The following is an 11,843-nucleotide window of genomic DNA, read 5'->3' as shown; positions in this document are numbered from 1 at the left end:
TCTCTAAACTTCAATTGTCAATTTTTTTATGATTATGACCTATTCTAATTGATTTACATTTGTCTTGTTTTTCTAAACAAATTGCATTGCTTAATCCGTAGCTCCACATATAATACTCCCTTCATTCTCATTAATTGAGTGTTGATCTTTTGAGTTTATTTTTTTGGACAACATTGATTAATACAACCGAAAATGAAAAAGGAAACAAATGAGTGAGCGATTATTAAATGATTAGTGGATCAAAAGTGTGAATAATCAAATTGTTCACATTCTTTTTTAAAATAGAATGTAAACTAAAAATGATTAATACACTAAATCGAGTTGTAGTGAAAATAAAAAAAATAAGTAAACAAATGAACTAAATTTTAATTGAATTCATATGATCCTAAGTATAATAATCCAAAAGTAACGTTACCAAGTATTTCAAGGATTCTCATTTCACCAAAGGTATAGTAAAAAAATTTGGTCACATTCTTTCTGCTGTAACTCTCAGAATTAAACTAAATTGATATGATTACACTAAACTGAGTTGTAGTGAATAGTAAAAATGAAATAAGTAAACTAAATTGAACTAAATTAATTGAATTCATATTATCCTAATTAAATTGTAAATTAAGTCCAAAACCATAATTTTGCACCACTTATATATCAAAAATACATACAGATAATGAGGCAATCACCATTACAAATAATCAATAAAAAATATCATGGACGATTGAATCGAATTACCGCAAACTTAAATAATTTCATGTACTTGATTAATAGTCAGTTTAATTCCATATATACTTGATAATTGATATTTAGTAGGCTCGTCGTTGTCCCTTTCTCTTACTTAGTTGTCCTTGATCTTGCATAAGATTGAACTGTCAATAATCATATTTGATTTTCGAACAAGACCACTAACTATCAGTCTATCACAATACAACTACAACGGAGAATATATGCGTATTTGGTCTCATTTTTAGACTTTTTATTTTCCTATTCATGTCCATTTTTCAGGATTCCTTAGTACGGAGTACGGACTATATTTACTTTTTACTTTTTGCTTAAGGATTTCACTACTTATACATCAACTATCTCCTCAATTTTGTAAGAGGGGAGTAAGTCCAATGATAAACTAGTTTCTACTAACTTACCTTTGACACCTCACATTTTAAGCTATAAAAGTTTAGTAATGTATTCTAATGGTTTAGCTTAATTTTTCACTAGCTTGATTAGACCCACATTTACACTACTAAGTAGTTGCTTAAACCAAGCAAATCTACATGGTGTACTCCAATGGTTTAGGCCCTGTTTGGCAAACGGCAGAAGCAGATTTACAATAGCAGATAACGTTAGCAGTTAACGGTTGGTAGATTTTAGCAGCAGGTTTGACTATCGAGTAAAATTAGCAGAATTAAGAAAACGTGTTTGGTAATTAGCAGATTATAGGACAAATCTACTATTTTCATGTATAAATGAATATGCTATTCAATATGCTGGTATTAGCAGCATATTAAAAAACAGTAGATTCCGGCCAATATGTTATCTGAATATGTCATTTACCAAACACATAAAATTAGTAGATTGATTGGTCAATCTACTATTTATGCCAGAATCTACTAATTTCACCTAATATGTTGTTTACCAAACAGCGCCTTAGTCATTATAGCATGCAATTTTGTAAAATTGCAAACAAATCTCTAGGTTAAACCATTGGACTTCTCTAATACATCAACTATCTCCTAAATTTTGTTTGTTTCGATATTAGTCTACATTTTTCATTTGTTAATTAAAGATGAACAATTAACTGAGACAGAAACATTATTATACGGAATTACACATATATGGGTACGTACATGTGGCAATTGGGTCAATCGGATCGGGTCATATCGGGTCAACCTATCCTTTTAAGTCGGGTCGTTAACAGGTCAAATGATGTGTCAGTTTGGATCGAGTCATTATCAGGTCCATTACTTTATCGCATTATTTCAGTTTTTGCCCCATTAAATTTAATTTTTAACCATTATTTGATTTAAATACATCATTATTAAATTAAACGTATCAAAACTAAATACTAAATAATTTTCATTTTGATCAATATTAAGCACAATAGTCGTCGGGTCACCAATTTAGTCAAGTCAATATCAGGTCAGGCCGGGTTCAAATTCAGTCACTAATCATCGAGTTGTGTTGATTACGGGTCATCATAAGGTCGATTTCGGGTCACCCGTCACTTATTTGCAACATTTCGGGTCATGTGAGACACGGTACGTACAACGTAATTGATGCACAAGTGAAACGCAAATGTAAAAGCATTTGATTATCCAATGGTTGATGTAATTGGTTAATAAGGTGGGACTCCACCACTTGCGTTAATGATAAAGTCCAACATCACAATCAAATTGTCACATCGTTGCCCTTGCCCTCAAAGTATGAACAACTCTACACAAGTAGGGGTATTTTCGTCAATAAAAAAAGATAAGAAAAGAAAACTCAAAAAATGTGTAAAACATCTTGTTTAAGGTTAGGTCACATGAGTACCCGAACCCGCAATTTTCAGGTAGATTTTTCACACTACCTTCCTTTTATAAACTGACACGTGTGTGAAATCCATTGGTTATTTCAAGGTTTTCCTGCTTTTACCTCTTTTACTTGTACACAACTTGAACCACCGCCGCCCTATCCATCAACTTCCGTACACCAAAACAAATTAACCGCCATTTTACTCTCTCTTCTAAATTCACTGACACGTATTAAGATCTACTCTTTTTCACCCTTTATTGCATTCTAAGCAAAATTACCTACTATGAAGATCTAAACTAACCAAATAAGTAAACACAAGTTATTGTTCAAAACGATGATATCTCAAAAAAAAATGTCTATAAACTAACAAAAGATTTGTCTTGTCATATAAGTGGGAGTATATATATGACTATTTTAACCTTAAAACGGATATTAGCGTCTTTAAAAGAGACTTATACTAATAGATAAATTATCAAAGTGATTGAAAGGTCAATAAGTTCGTCACATTTTTTTCCGAACATGTCCCTTTATTTATTTTTATATATTGCGTGCCGAGTCAATTAGATCATGTATAATCGATTTTAATTGCAATCAAATTATTTTTGTTAAGCTCCTTTTAAAAGTGACTACACTCCTTTACAAAATAAGTCTATAATATTTGTAACCTTTAAAAAAAATTAAGTCTATATTTTTAAAGTTAGCCAAGTTACTTTGTAAATAAACTCATTTCATTTACAAAGTTGACAGCTAGTTTGGTAACTTTATAAAATAGTCTAGTAACTTTAAAAACCTATCTCAGTAATTTCATTAAAAAAAGCTAGTAATTTCCATGTAATAATTATAACCGATTGTAAAATCTTTTTTCCTTCTCGAGTGGACACAACACATATGGTAGAAAACCCGTTGATTTATTAGTACAAAAGGAACTATTGTTTTTGTTAAACTAGTTTTATCCCCGTGCAAAAAATGCACGGGTTGTAATAGCAAGCGTTATCATTAGATACATGAACATATAATTGAGCGTGATTAAGCGTTCAATACCGTGACAATATAAATAGTCCATATTTGGAAATTTGAATATCAGATAATATAAAACCGTATTTTGTTAGAATTATATTAAAGGTATTTGACATGTTAGACCCGTTGAATGTATGTAAAATTGTAAATTGCAATATTTATGTAAATTGTGACATTTTGATTGCAACATAAGCAATTAAAATAGAAATAAGAAATAGAAATAAGAGGAATTGGCTTGAGGAGAGGAGGTAATTAAATAGTATAGGAGACATTTCCTCAAAAAAAAAATAGTATAAGAGACATGGCGGGGCCCATATATAGAAACTCACCAACCTTTTAAAATCCAAAGTCAACTTTTTCAATTAAAAAAGACCTAAATAATAGACATTTCCTCAAAAAAATAGTATAAGAGCCAAAAAAAACTTTAAAATTGGCTTTTAACTATGTAGATTATTTTGTAATAGGTTTCAATCATATTGAACTCTAAAATAATTAACAAATTCTGGTTTAAAATATTGTACTCCCTCCACATTTTAATGTTCTTCACATTTCTCTATTATATGTGAGTAATATTTTAATAAAATGGGAATAACATTAAAATGTAGAGGGAGTAAAAATTAAATGCTATTTTATTTAAATAAGATGGCCAAAATGATTTTCCAACTATAATGCTTGCTTGTATGATAAAGGTGTACAAGATGGAAAGGAAAATGAGAAATTTATTGCGAATAAGAGGGAGTATTATAAAACTTTTCAATACGCCCTTTGTTCTGGATCATTTGTTTATCTTTGATTTTGACACAAAAACTAAAGAAAGAGGAGAAACCAATTATTTGATTACAAGTGGACAAAATTGAGTGTGAATGATCAAATTGTTCACTAAAAGCATTTCTAAAATAAAAAGGTAAACAATTGACTACCACGCTCTACAATGGAATAGGTAAAAAAATGACCGGGGAAAAGGGAGTAATCTACTATGTATTATTTATTTGGTTTAAAATAAGTGGTACTCCTGTTAGAACATGCAAACAGGCCGAGTCACACCTAAATAGAGGAAAGACGGACCACTTGTCAAAAACAAGGAAGGTTCAATCTTAAAATCTATTGGGAATAGAAAAAGTAACTCTTTTGATTATAAAGTATTACAATCTCTCTTTCTCCAACAATAATTTGAAACACTCATATGGATTTCTATTCCAACAACTCCGTATATTTTGTGAATGTTGTGAAAACGGTTTGTACGTTCTAGTCAAGTATTTTCATTCAAATATCTATGGGAGTGAGGTATGAATATAGGACTTATCGCTCATATTCATCTCAGATTTACTTATTCACTTTACCCATTTTTTCATCTTTTAAAAAAATAAATTACACTTGAGAGCCATTTGTTGGGTTGACATGTTATACTGTACTCCATTTATTTCAATTAAATGTTTATCTTTTACCAGTATATATTTTTTGTGAGTAATATTTTAATTAAACTTAAATAAATGATTGGGTTGGAGAATATGTGAGAAAAGGTCGGGACACAAGTAGAGTCTTAAGGCGACTGAATCTTAAAATTTTAAAAACTCAAGGAAGACCTTACTAAGACTTTGGTTTTTTTTTGTGACGAGGGAATTTGCAACCGCTATTTTTGGCGTGCAGTGGGTAAACCCTCGGGTATACGTGATAGCTTACAAACCACGTATATCAGGTAAGCCACCCGAGGAAGATAGTCTCGAAGTCTTGAAGGCATGGACTCAGGCTATAAATACTCCACAAGATTACCAGGCTATGTATATGGCCCACAGATCAACACGGGTCCTTTCCAGTGCATGTTGTCCTCACTTATGCGCATCCCGGGAACCTTCTCTTGTAACACCCTGACCCAAACTTAGGGTCGGGAGCCGCCACTCACGGTAGCTCACGAAATTGTGTACATGGCCCACATATCAACACGGGTCCTTTCCAGCACATTTTGTCCTCATTCATGCGCATCTCGGGATCCTTCCCATGAGGTCACCCATTCTAAAACTACTCTAAGCCAAGCACGCTTAATTGTGGGGTTCTTTCGCATGGATAATCAGAAAAGAAAGTGCACTTTGTTGATATGAGTAGTACTTTCAATCCTTTTAAGCATTAGTCGGATTTTAAGCCTATCAATGAACCTCTTCAAAGGGTACCCACCCGAATAACGTCTTCGGCTAACTACTAAAGTCTACCCTTGCGGGTCTTTATACTCCTTTAGTCCCAATACTTTATTTGTCATTTTCATTTTTTATGAGGGAATTTTAATCAAAGACAAACAAATGATTACGATAGAGGGTGTAAGACCCTGTTTTTTTTTATTGAAACTATCTGAACTGAACTGAATTTAATAGAGTTGAATTGAATTGAACTGAACTTAATGGAGCCGAACTAAACTGAACTAAAGTAAGAGTTAATTTATAAAGTGAACTAAAATGAGTTGAAATTAAGTCCAAAAAAAACTGGCCTAACAAGTTTATCACATAAATCATAAAACAAGACTCCATTCAATGACTCAAAGCTCACAATAATATAACCCTAACACAAATGAAATGATTGTTTTTACACTTTGATAGTTACATATACTTCCATCTAACATAACTCTAGTTACTTTCTTTCAATTTATGTTAGTAAGGGTATAGTCAAGAAGAATCAAAACTAAAAAAAAAAAAATAAAGAAAAAAAGAAAACGATAATAATTCTTGTGTGGAGTATAAGAAAAGCGCATTTTCTTGTTGAAAAGGTGATCAAATTAGAAGAAGAAGAAGAAGAAGAAGAAACAGAAAAGAAAGAAAAAATGGGAAGAGGAAGAGTAGAGTTGAAGAGGATAGAAAACAAGATAAACAGGCAAGTAACCTTCGCAAAGAGAAGAAATGGTCTTTTGAAGAAAGCTTATGAACTTTCTGTCCTTTGTGATGCTGAAGTTGCTCTTATCATCTTCTCCAATCGTGGCAAACTCTATGAGTTTTGCAGTAGCCCTAGGTATTTTTTTATATTATTTTTTTACATGAATCATCTTAACAGATGATTATTACTTGTTTTTCTTTCTTTGTTTTCTCTTTTTGGGGTCGGCTAACATGGATCGTGGAAAAACATGAGTCCACCAATTCAATGTTATTGTCTTCTCTCTCTTTTTTTTATTCTTTTTGGGGTCGGTTAACATGGATCGTATCGATTTTTGACAAATAATAATAATAAATTTTGAAAAATAAAATGAAAGAGGGATCTTGGGAAATAGGAAGGCAAAGTAAAGGCAGAAGTTGCCATATTGGTGAATGTCTCAGTGTAAATAGCAGGCTTTTGTGTTGTTACTTATATTCGTATAGTAATAGTAATAATAATATTAATATTCAAAATTAAAGTATTGGTTTTGTTTAATTTAGTTTCAGATTAGATCTTGTTTGGTTTTGCTAATTGTAGACAACCTTATATCTTTCATTTTGCTTCCATTTTATTGCCTCTACTAAACTGGGTCGTCTATGTATGCATATATGTTTGCTCACTTTCCTACAATTAATTAATTAATTAATTAATTATTCCCTCTTCATCCTCAATTTTACTTTTTTAATTCCTCTCTTTTACCCTAATTTTGAGTTCAATCAATGGTAAGATCATCTAAACCTAAACTTATGAGCTTTCATTATTGTTTCAAGTTATCTTGAACAAACGTATGGAAATCACCTTAAACGGTGAGTAATTACTTATAAGCGGTTTTTTTACTTGTAATCTTGCTATCTGTATTTAGGGTTTCCTATCATTCGGTCTTGATTTTGGGTTTCCATCCGATCCTCATATATCAGCTAAGAATTTAATTAGGTCTTCACTCCTGCTTGATTTTTCCAAATAATCATTCCATCTCAATTATTTGTTTACCTTTTTAATATTTTTTAAGAGATATTTAATCAAAGGTAAACAATGGATCGAAACAGAGGAAGTACTTTTATTTTATTTTTCTTATGCAAAATTCTAAACACAGTTATTTAATTAGTGGTCACAGATTAAAATGTTTGATGTTTGTTGTTTAAAGATCTTATTAGGGTTTTGTTCACTTATTGAGATTTCTTCAGCTACCTTATTAAATGAATCATATATGCTTCTTCTCTTTCATTGGCATTGGCCAGATCTGAACTATTTACAACTTTTCTGACAAATTCTTGCAAAATTTCTACTCATAATTGTTCCTGTAAGAAACCAGTAGACCTATTCCTTAACCCAACTCAGATCTTTGCTTAATATTTTGGTTCCTTTTTTTTAAAATTTATTTATTGGGTACTATGATGTTTCAAACCTTAATCAATTCAATTGAGGTGACAATGGTCAGAAATGTATTGGAATTTACACCCTATCATATCATTTCTTCTCCATTGTCTTTTCCTAGTACAATCTCATAAGTATATAGGTGAACCACTTCAAAACCCGGTGTGTCTATTTATTTTGTGGTAAATAGTATACGGAGTAATTAAGTTTAATTATGTTCTAGAGTTGGTAGCGCAATATATTTGGCTATGGAGTACTTTCTTTGATTCAACATGTTGTTCTTTACATTTTTTATTCTTTTAAGGGGAGTATTTTAACAAAACGTAAAGAATCCGTTGAATCAATAAGATTATTTCATATTACTTATTTTGGCTATTGATTAAGACTTCTTAGTTATTCCATGGACCATGGAGTCCCAGCTAAAGATTTCCTTCTAGTGAGTAGTTGATACATTAATAATGTAATGATACCTAAATGCTATTTTTTTTTTTTTTTTTTTTAGGTTTTGTTAGTAATTTTAGCTGGGTGACAAGTGACAACTACTTGACACCATTTTTTTATCCTCAAAAAAGTTTATTAAGTGGTAGTATTGACTGACTATTGATCATGAACTGAGTAAGGCCAGAAACTCGTTTGCATCATCAAAATGTCACTGTGACTCTCTTTATACCGAACAAAATGCATGATTGTATCAATGAGGTCTTGGTCAAGTGATTAGGATGCGATTTGGAGTATGTGGATGATAAGTTGCATACACAAATCATCCTTCTTTTAATGGAGTTGAGTTGAGACTGCTGAGATCAAGTGATCAACAATAAACAAAATAAATCTTGCATTGCAAAATGTATATGTTTTAAGTTTACATGAAGCAGCATTGATTGTGATAATTGTTTTCTGAAATTCCAGCATGCTGAAGACACTTGAGAGGTATCAGAAGACCAACTATGGACCTCCGGACAACACTGCTGTTTCTTCAAGAGAAGCCCTGGTACATAATAACATTCATTCTCCCCTGCTTGTCTATCTACAAACCTTTGTATTATTTCTTGCATCAACATTTTGTTTCATATTTCCCAATTCAAATTTCATTAAATCAAGTATGTAAAACCTAACAATCTACTGTATATCCATCTGAATACCACCTGTCTATATGCTGTTGCCTTATTTCAACTATATATCTGTACTTCTGTAGATATAGTTCGCTTAACTGGTAAAGTTTATCAAACAAAACAACTCAGTGCTGAAAAAAACAAGATCGACCATCTTTGCCAGGCAGTCTTACCTTATGATTGCAGACGTATTCTTACTCAATCAAATTGGCCTTACTTATGAATTGTAAGGAGATTATAGTTTTAGGAGCATCTTTGTGATGGTGCTGGAATTTCTTTAGAGGCAACCGTTGCTGTATATGACTTCATAATTTAATCCTAATAAACCTCTAGCTTATTGCATACTCCGTAGTACTATGATATTGAGATCCGGACATATAAGTATACTCCCTCTGTCCTAATCATTTGTTCACTTTTGATTAAAATAACCCTCACAAAGAATAAAAAAGGTAAACAAATGTATGGGGCGGAGGATGTAATGCATACTCCTCCAGGCTCCAGCCATTATTAGCTTCTGAATTTATAAAGGACGCTATAGAGTCAATGGGCCTAATGCTAACTCAGTCAAGAGTTTTAGGCTAAGACTTGGGGTGAGATTTAGCTGAGTTTTGGGATGATTTACATATCGATAATGAAATGAGATTTTAAAAATGCATGTTATGAAGATTTTAAGAGCTTGAAGCGAAAAATGGAAAATATGAGAGTCTGAATTGAGTTTTAAAAATAAAACTCATTTCATTTCGAATTTGAAAACTTAAGATAATCTATTACTGATACGCTCTTGGATATGTTTGAATGAAGGAAATAAGTAGCCATCAAGAGTATATAAGGCTGAAAGCACGCTACGAAGCCCTTCAAAGGACACACAGGTAAGTCTTTACATAGGATATTGTACATTGAGCAGTGTATGTGATTACTGATTACAATAGGTATGTAATCATGTGTATAATCTTGTTTTGCAATGTATGTGATTATTGCTGATTGATTACATACAGAAATTTAATGGGAGAGGATCTTGGGCCACTAAGCAGCAAGGAACTTGAATCACTTGAGAGGCAGCTTGATATGTCTTTGAAGCATATCAGATCAACTAGGGTATGTATGTTTTACTCTCTCTCTTTAATTACATGACGCAGTCTTAAATGTGAAACTCATCCAAGTATTTAAATTGGTTTTTGTGTGAGACCGTCCTATATAAGATTAGCCAAATTATAGAAATAAACTTAACAACAAAGCCCTACCCCTAATAGTCTAATACTATTATGATTCTGAAATCTTACTTTGCAGACTCAATACATGCTTGATCAACTAGCTGATCTCCAAAGGAAGGTAATTAATTACAAGTGTTGTTAGTAGAATCTTATGTACTTGTGATATCTATGTCCAACCTCCTGATAATGAAACTCATTTTAATAATTAATTATCTCAGGAACATGTTCTCAATGAAGCAAACATTACTCTTAAACAAAGGGTATGTCTTATTATGCTTTTATCTTCATCTTAATAGTTTCTATTAATTAACTTCATGAATATCTTTTCACTCACTTGAAAGTCATTTATTCTTTTGACATTTGGATGTGTTTGTAGCAATATGGTGTTTTTGGTATTGTAAGCGCCACCTGTACCTAATCTCTGTACCACCCTCTCAAATGCAATATGTACGAGATCTCTAAAATTATGGGTTTTCATAGGAGCATATGAGAGGGTGATATATACTTAAATTGGGTACTACCTAGTGGCACCTTGCCATTATTATCACATGGCATTATTTTTAACGAATCTTCAACACTTTGTTATTGATCATGGGTTTTAACTTTTAACAGTTAATTGAAGCGGATCAGGTAAGTTCAGCTCAATGTTATGGACACGAGTTAGATTATGGAAGGCAGAACCCCCAAGCTCAGGCTGATCATGTTTTCTTTCACCCTTTAGAATGTGAACCAACACTTCAAATCGGGTACGCACGCACGCACGCACTTAAATCATACTTATATCAACGCTATTTCAGTCGTAAAAACGTTTAACATGAAACTTATTTATATATGAACTTGTTGAATGTGTAGTTATCAACCGGAGCAGATGAACGTTACAGCAGCCGGACCAAGCATCAACAATTTCATGACCGGTTGGTTGCCCCAAAACTAATAACACATGCATATATATGCTCGTGTTTTTGCCTTTGCCAAATTTGTAAGGCCTCATAAAATCTGCCAAATTATGCACAACAACCAATCTTGTATTTTGGATTTGCCAACTTTAATTCAGTGAGAAAAAAATTATTTCGTTTACCCTTTTGGTTATATCATATATTCATATGTATATTAGTTAATGTGGTGTTTTGTATTTCCGACATGATAAATAAGATGCATTAAAAATACAACAATGAAAAACAATCATTAAATTTATTCACATGGAGTATATACATTTATATATAAGCACACTTTATAGCCGAATGCTTTTCATAAATTGTGTGATTCAATCCAACAGTATTTACGGAGTCTTACCTTTTTGATATTATTCTAAAATAGCCTGACATTTTATTACAATTTCTCATTTTGAAAGAAAATAAAAAATATATTCTAATTATTCTCTCGATGCTCTTATTTTACTTTTCTTTTTTAATGAAAGTGAGGTTGTTTGGTTATGTTTGATATTGATATTTATCACTCTCCCAATTGGCTCATTTTAAATAACAAAAGTAGTGATAGAAGTTTTTAAGATATAAAGATTAACAAATAATTAAAACATTACCCGTCTTAAGGTACAATTTTATAATTCTCAACGCTTGCTTCTTAATTATATTGTATAAATAACCAAGATAAAAGAAAGTTGTGAATTTTGTAAAGTATGATTTCTGAAGGAGATAACTCTAAAGTAACAATTAATAACTTAGTGATTAAGTTGTAATTTGTTTTACGTAAAAAAAAAAAAAGACCTTATTTAAGT

At 31.7% G+C, this 11,843-nt stretch overlaps 1 protein-coding gene across 1 annotated transcript; it reads left to right on the top strand.

Annotated features, from left to right (window-relative positions):
- The first annotated feature begins 6,043 nt into the window (after positions 1 to 6,043).
- LOC141637801 (agamous-like MADS-box protein MADS4) lies at positions 6,044 to 11,185 on the top strand. Its single transcript, XM_074447225.1, has 8 exons — positions 6,044 to 6,513; positions 8,695 to 8,776; positions 9,699 to 9,766; positions 9,893 to 9,992; positions 10,185 to 10,226; positions 10,327 to 10,368; positions 10,721 to 10,854; positions 10,961 to 11,185. Exons 1-8 carry the CDS (start codon positions 6,329 to 6,331, stop codon positions 11,040 to 11,042), a joined length of 735 nt encoding a protein of 244 aa, XP_074303326.1. The 5' UTR covers positions 6,044 to 6,328; the 3' UTR covers positions 11,043 to 11,185.
- Positions 11,186 to 11,843: the final 658 nt, after the last annotated feature.

The sequence above is a fragment of the Silene latifolia genome, unplaced genomic scaffold, assembly GCF_048544455.1.
Source record: "Silene latifolia isolate original U9 population unplaced genomic scaffold, ASM4854445v1 scaffold_144, whole genome shotgun sequence".
Lineage (NCBI taxonomy): Eukaryota > Viridiplantae > Streptophyta > Magnoliopsida > Caryophyllales > Caryophyllaceae > Silene > Silene latifolia.
Note: the sequence above shows the minus strand (reverse complement) of the source record. Positions and strands in the feature narration are given on the sequence as shown.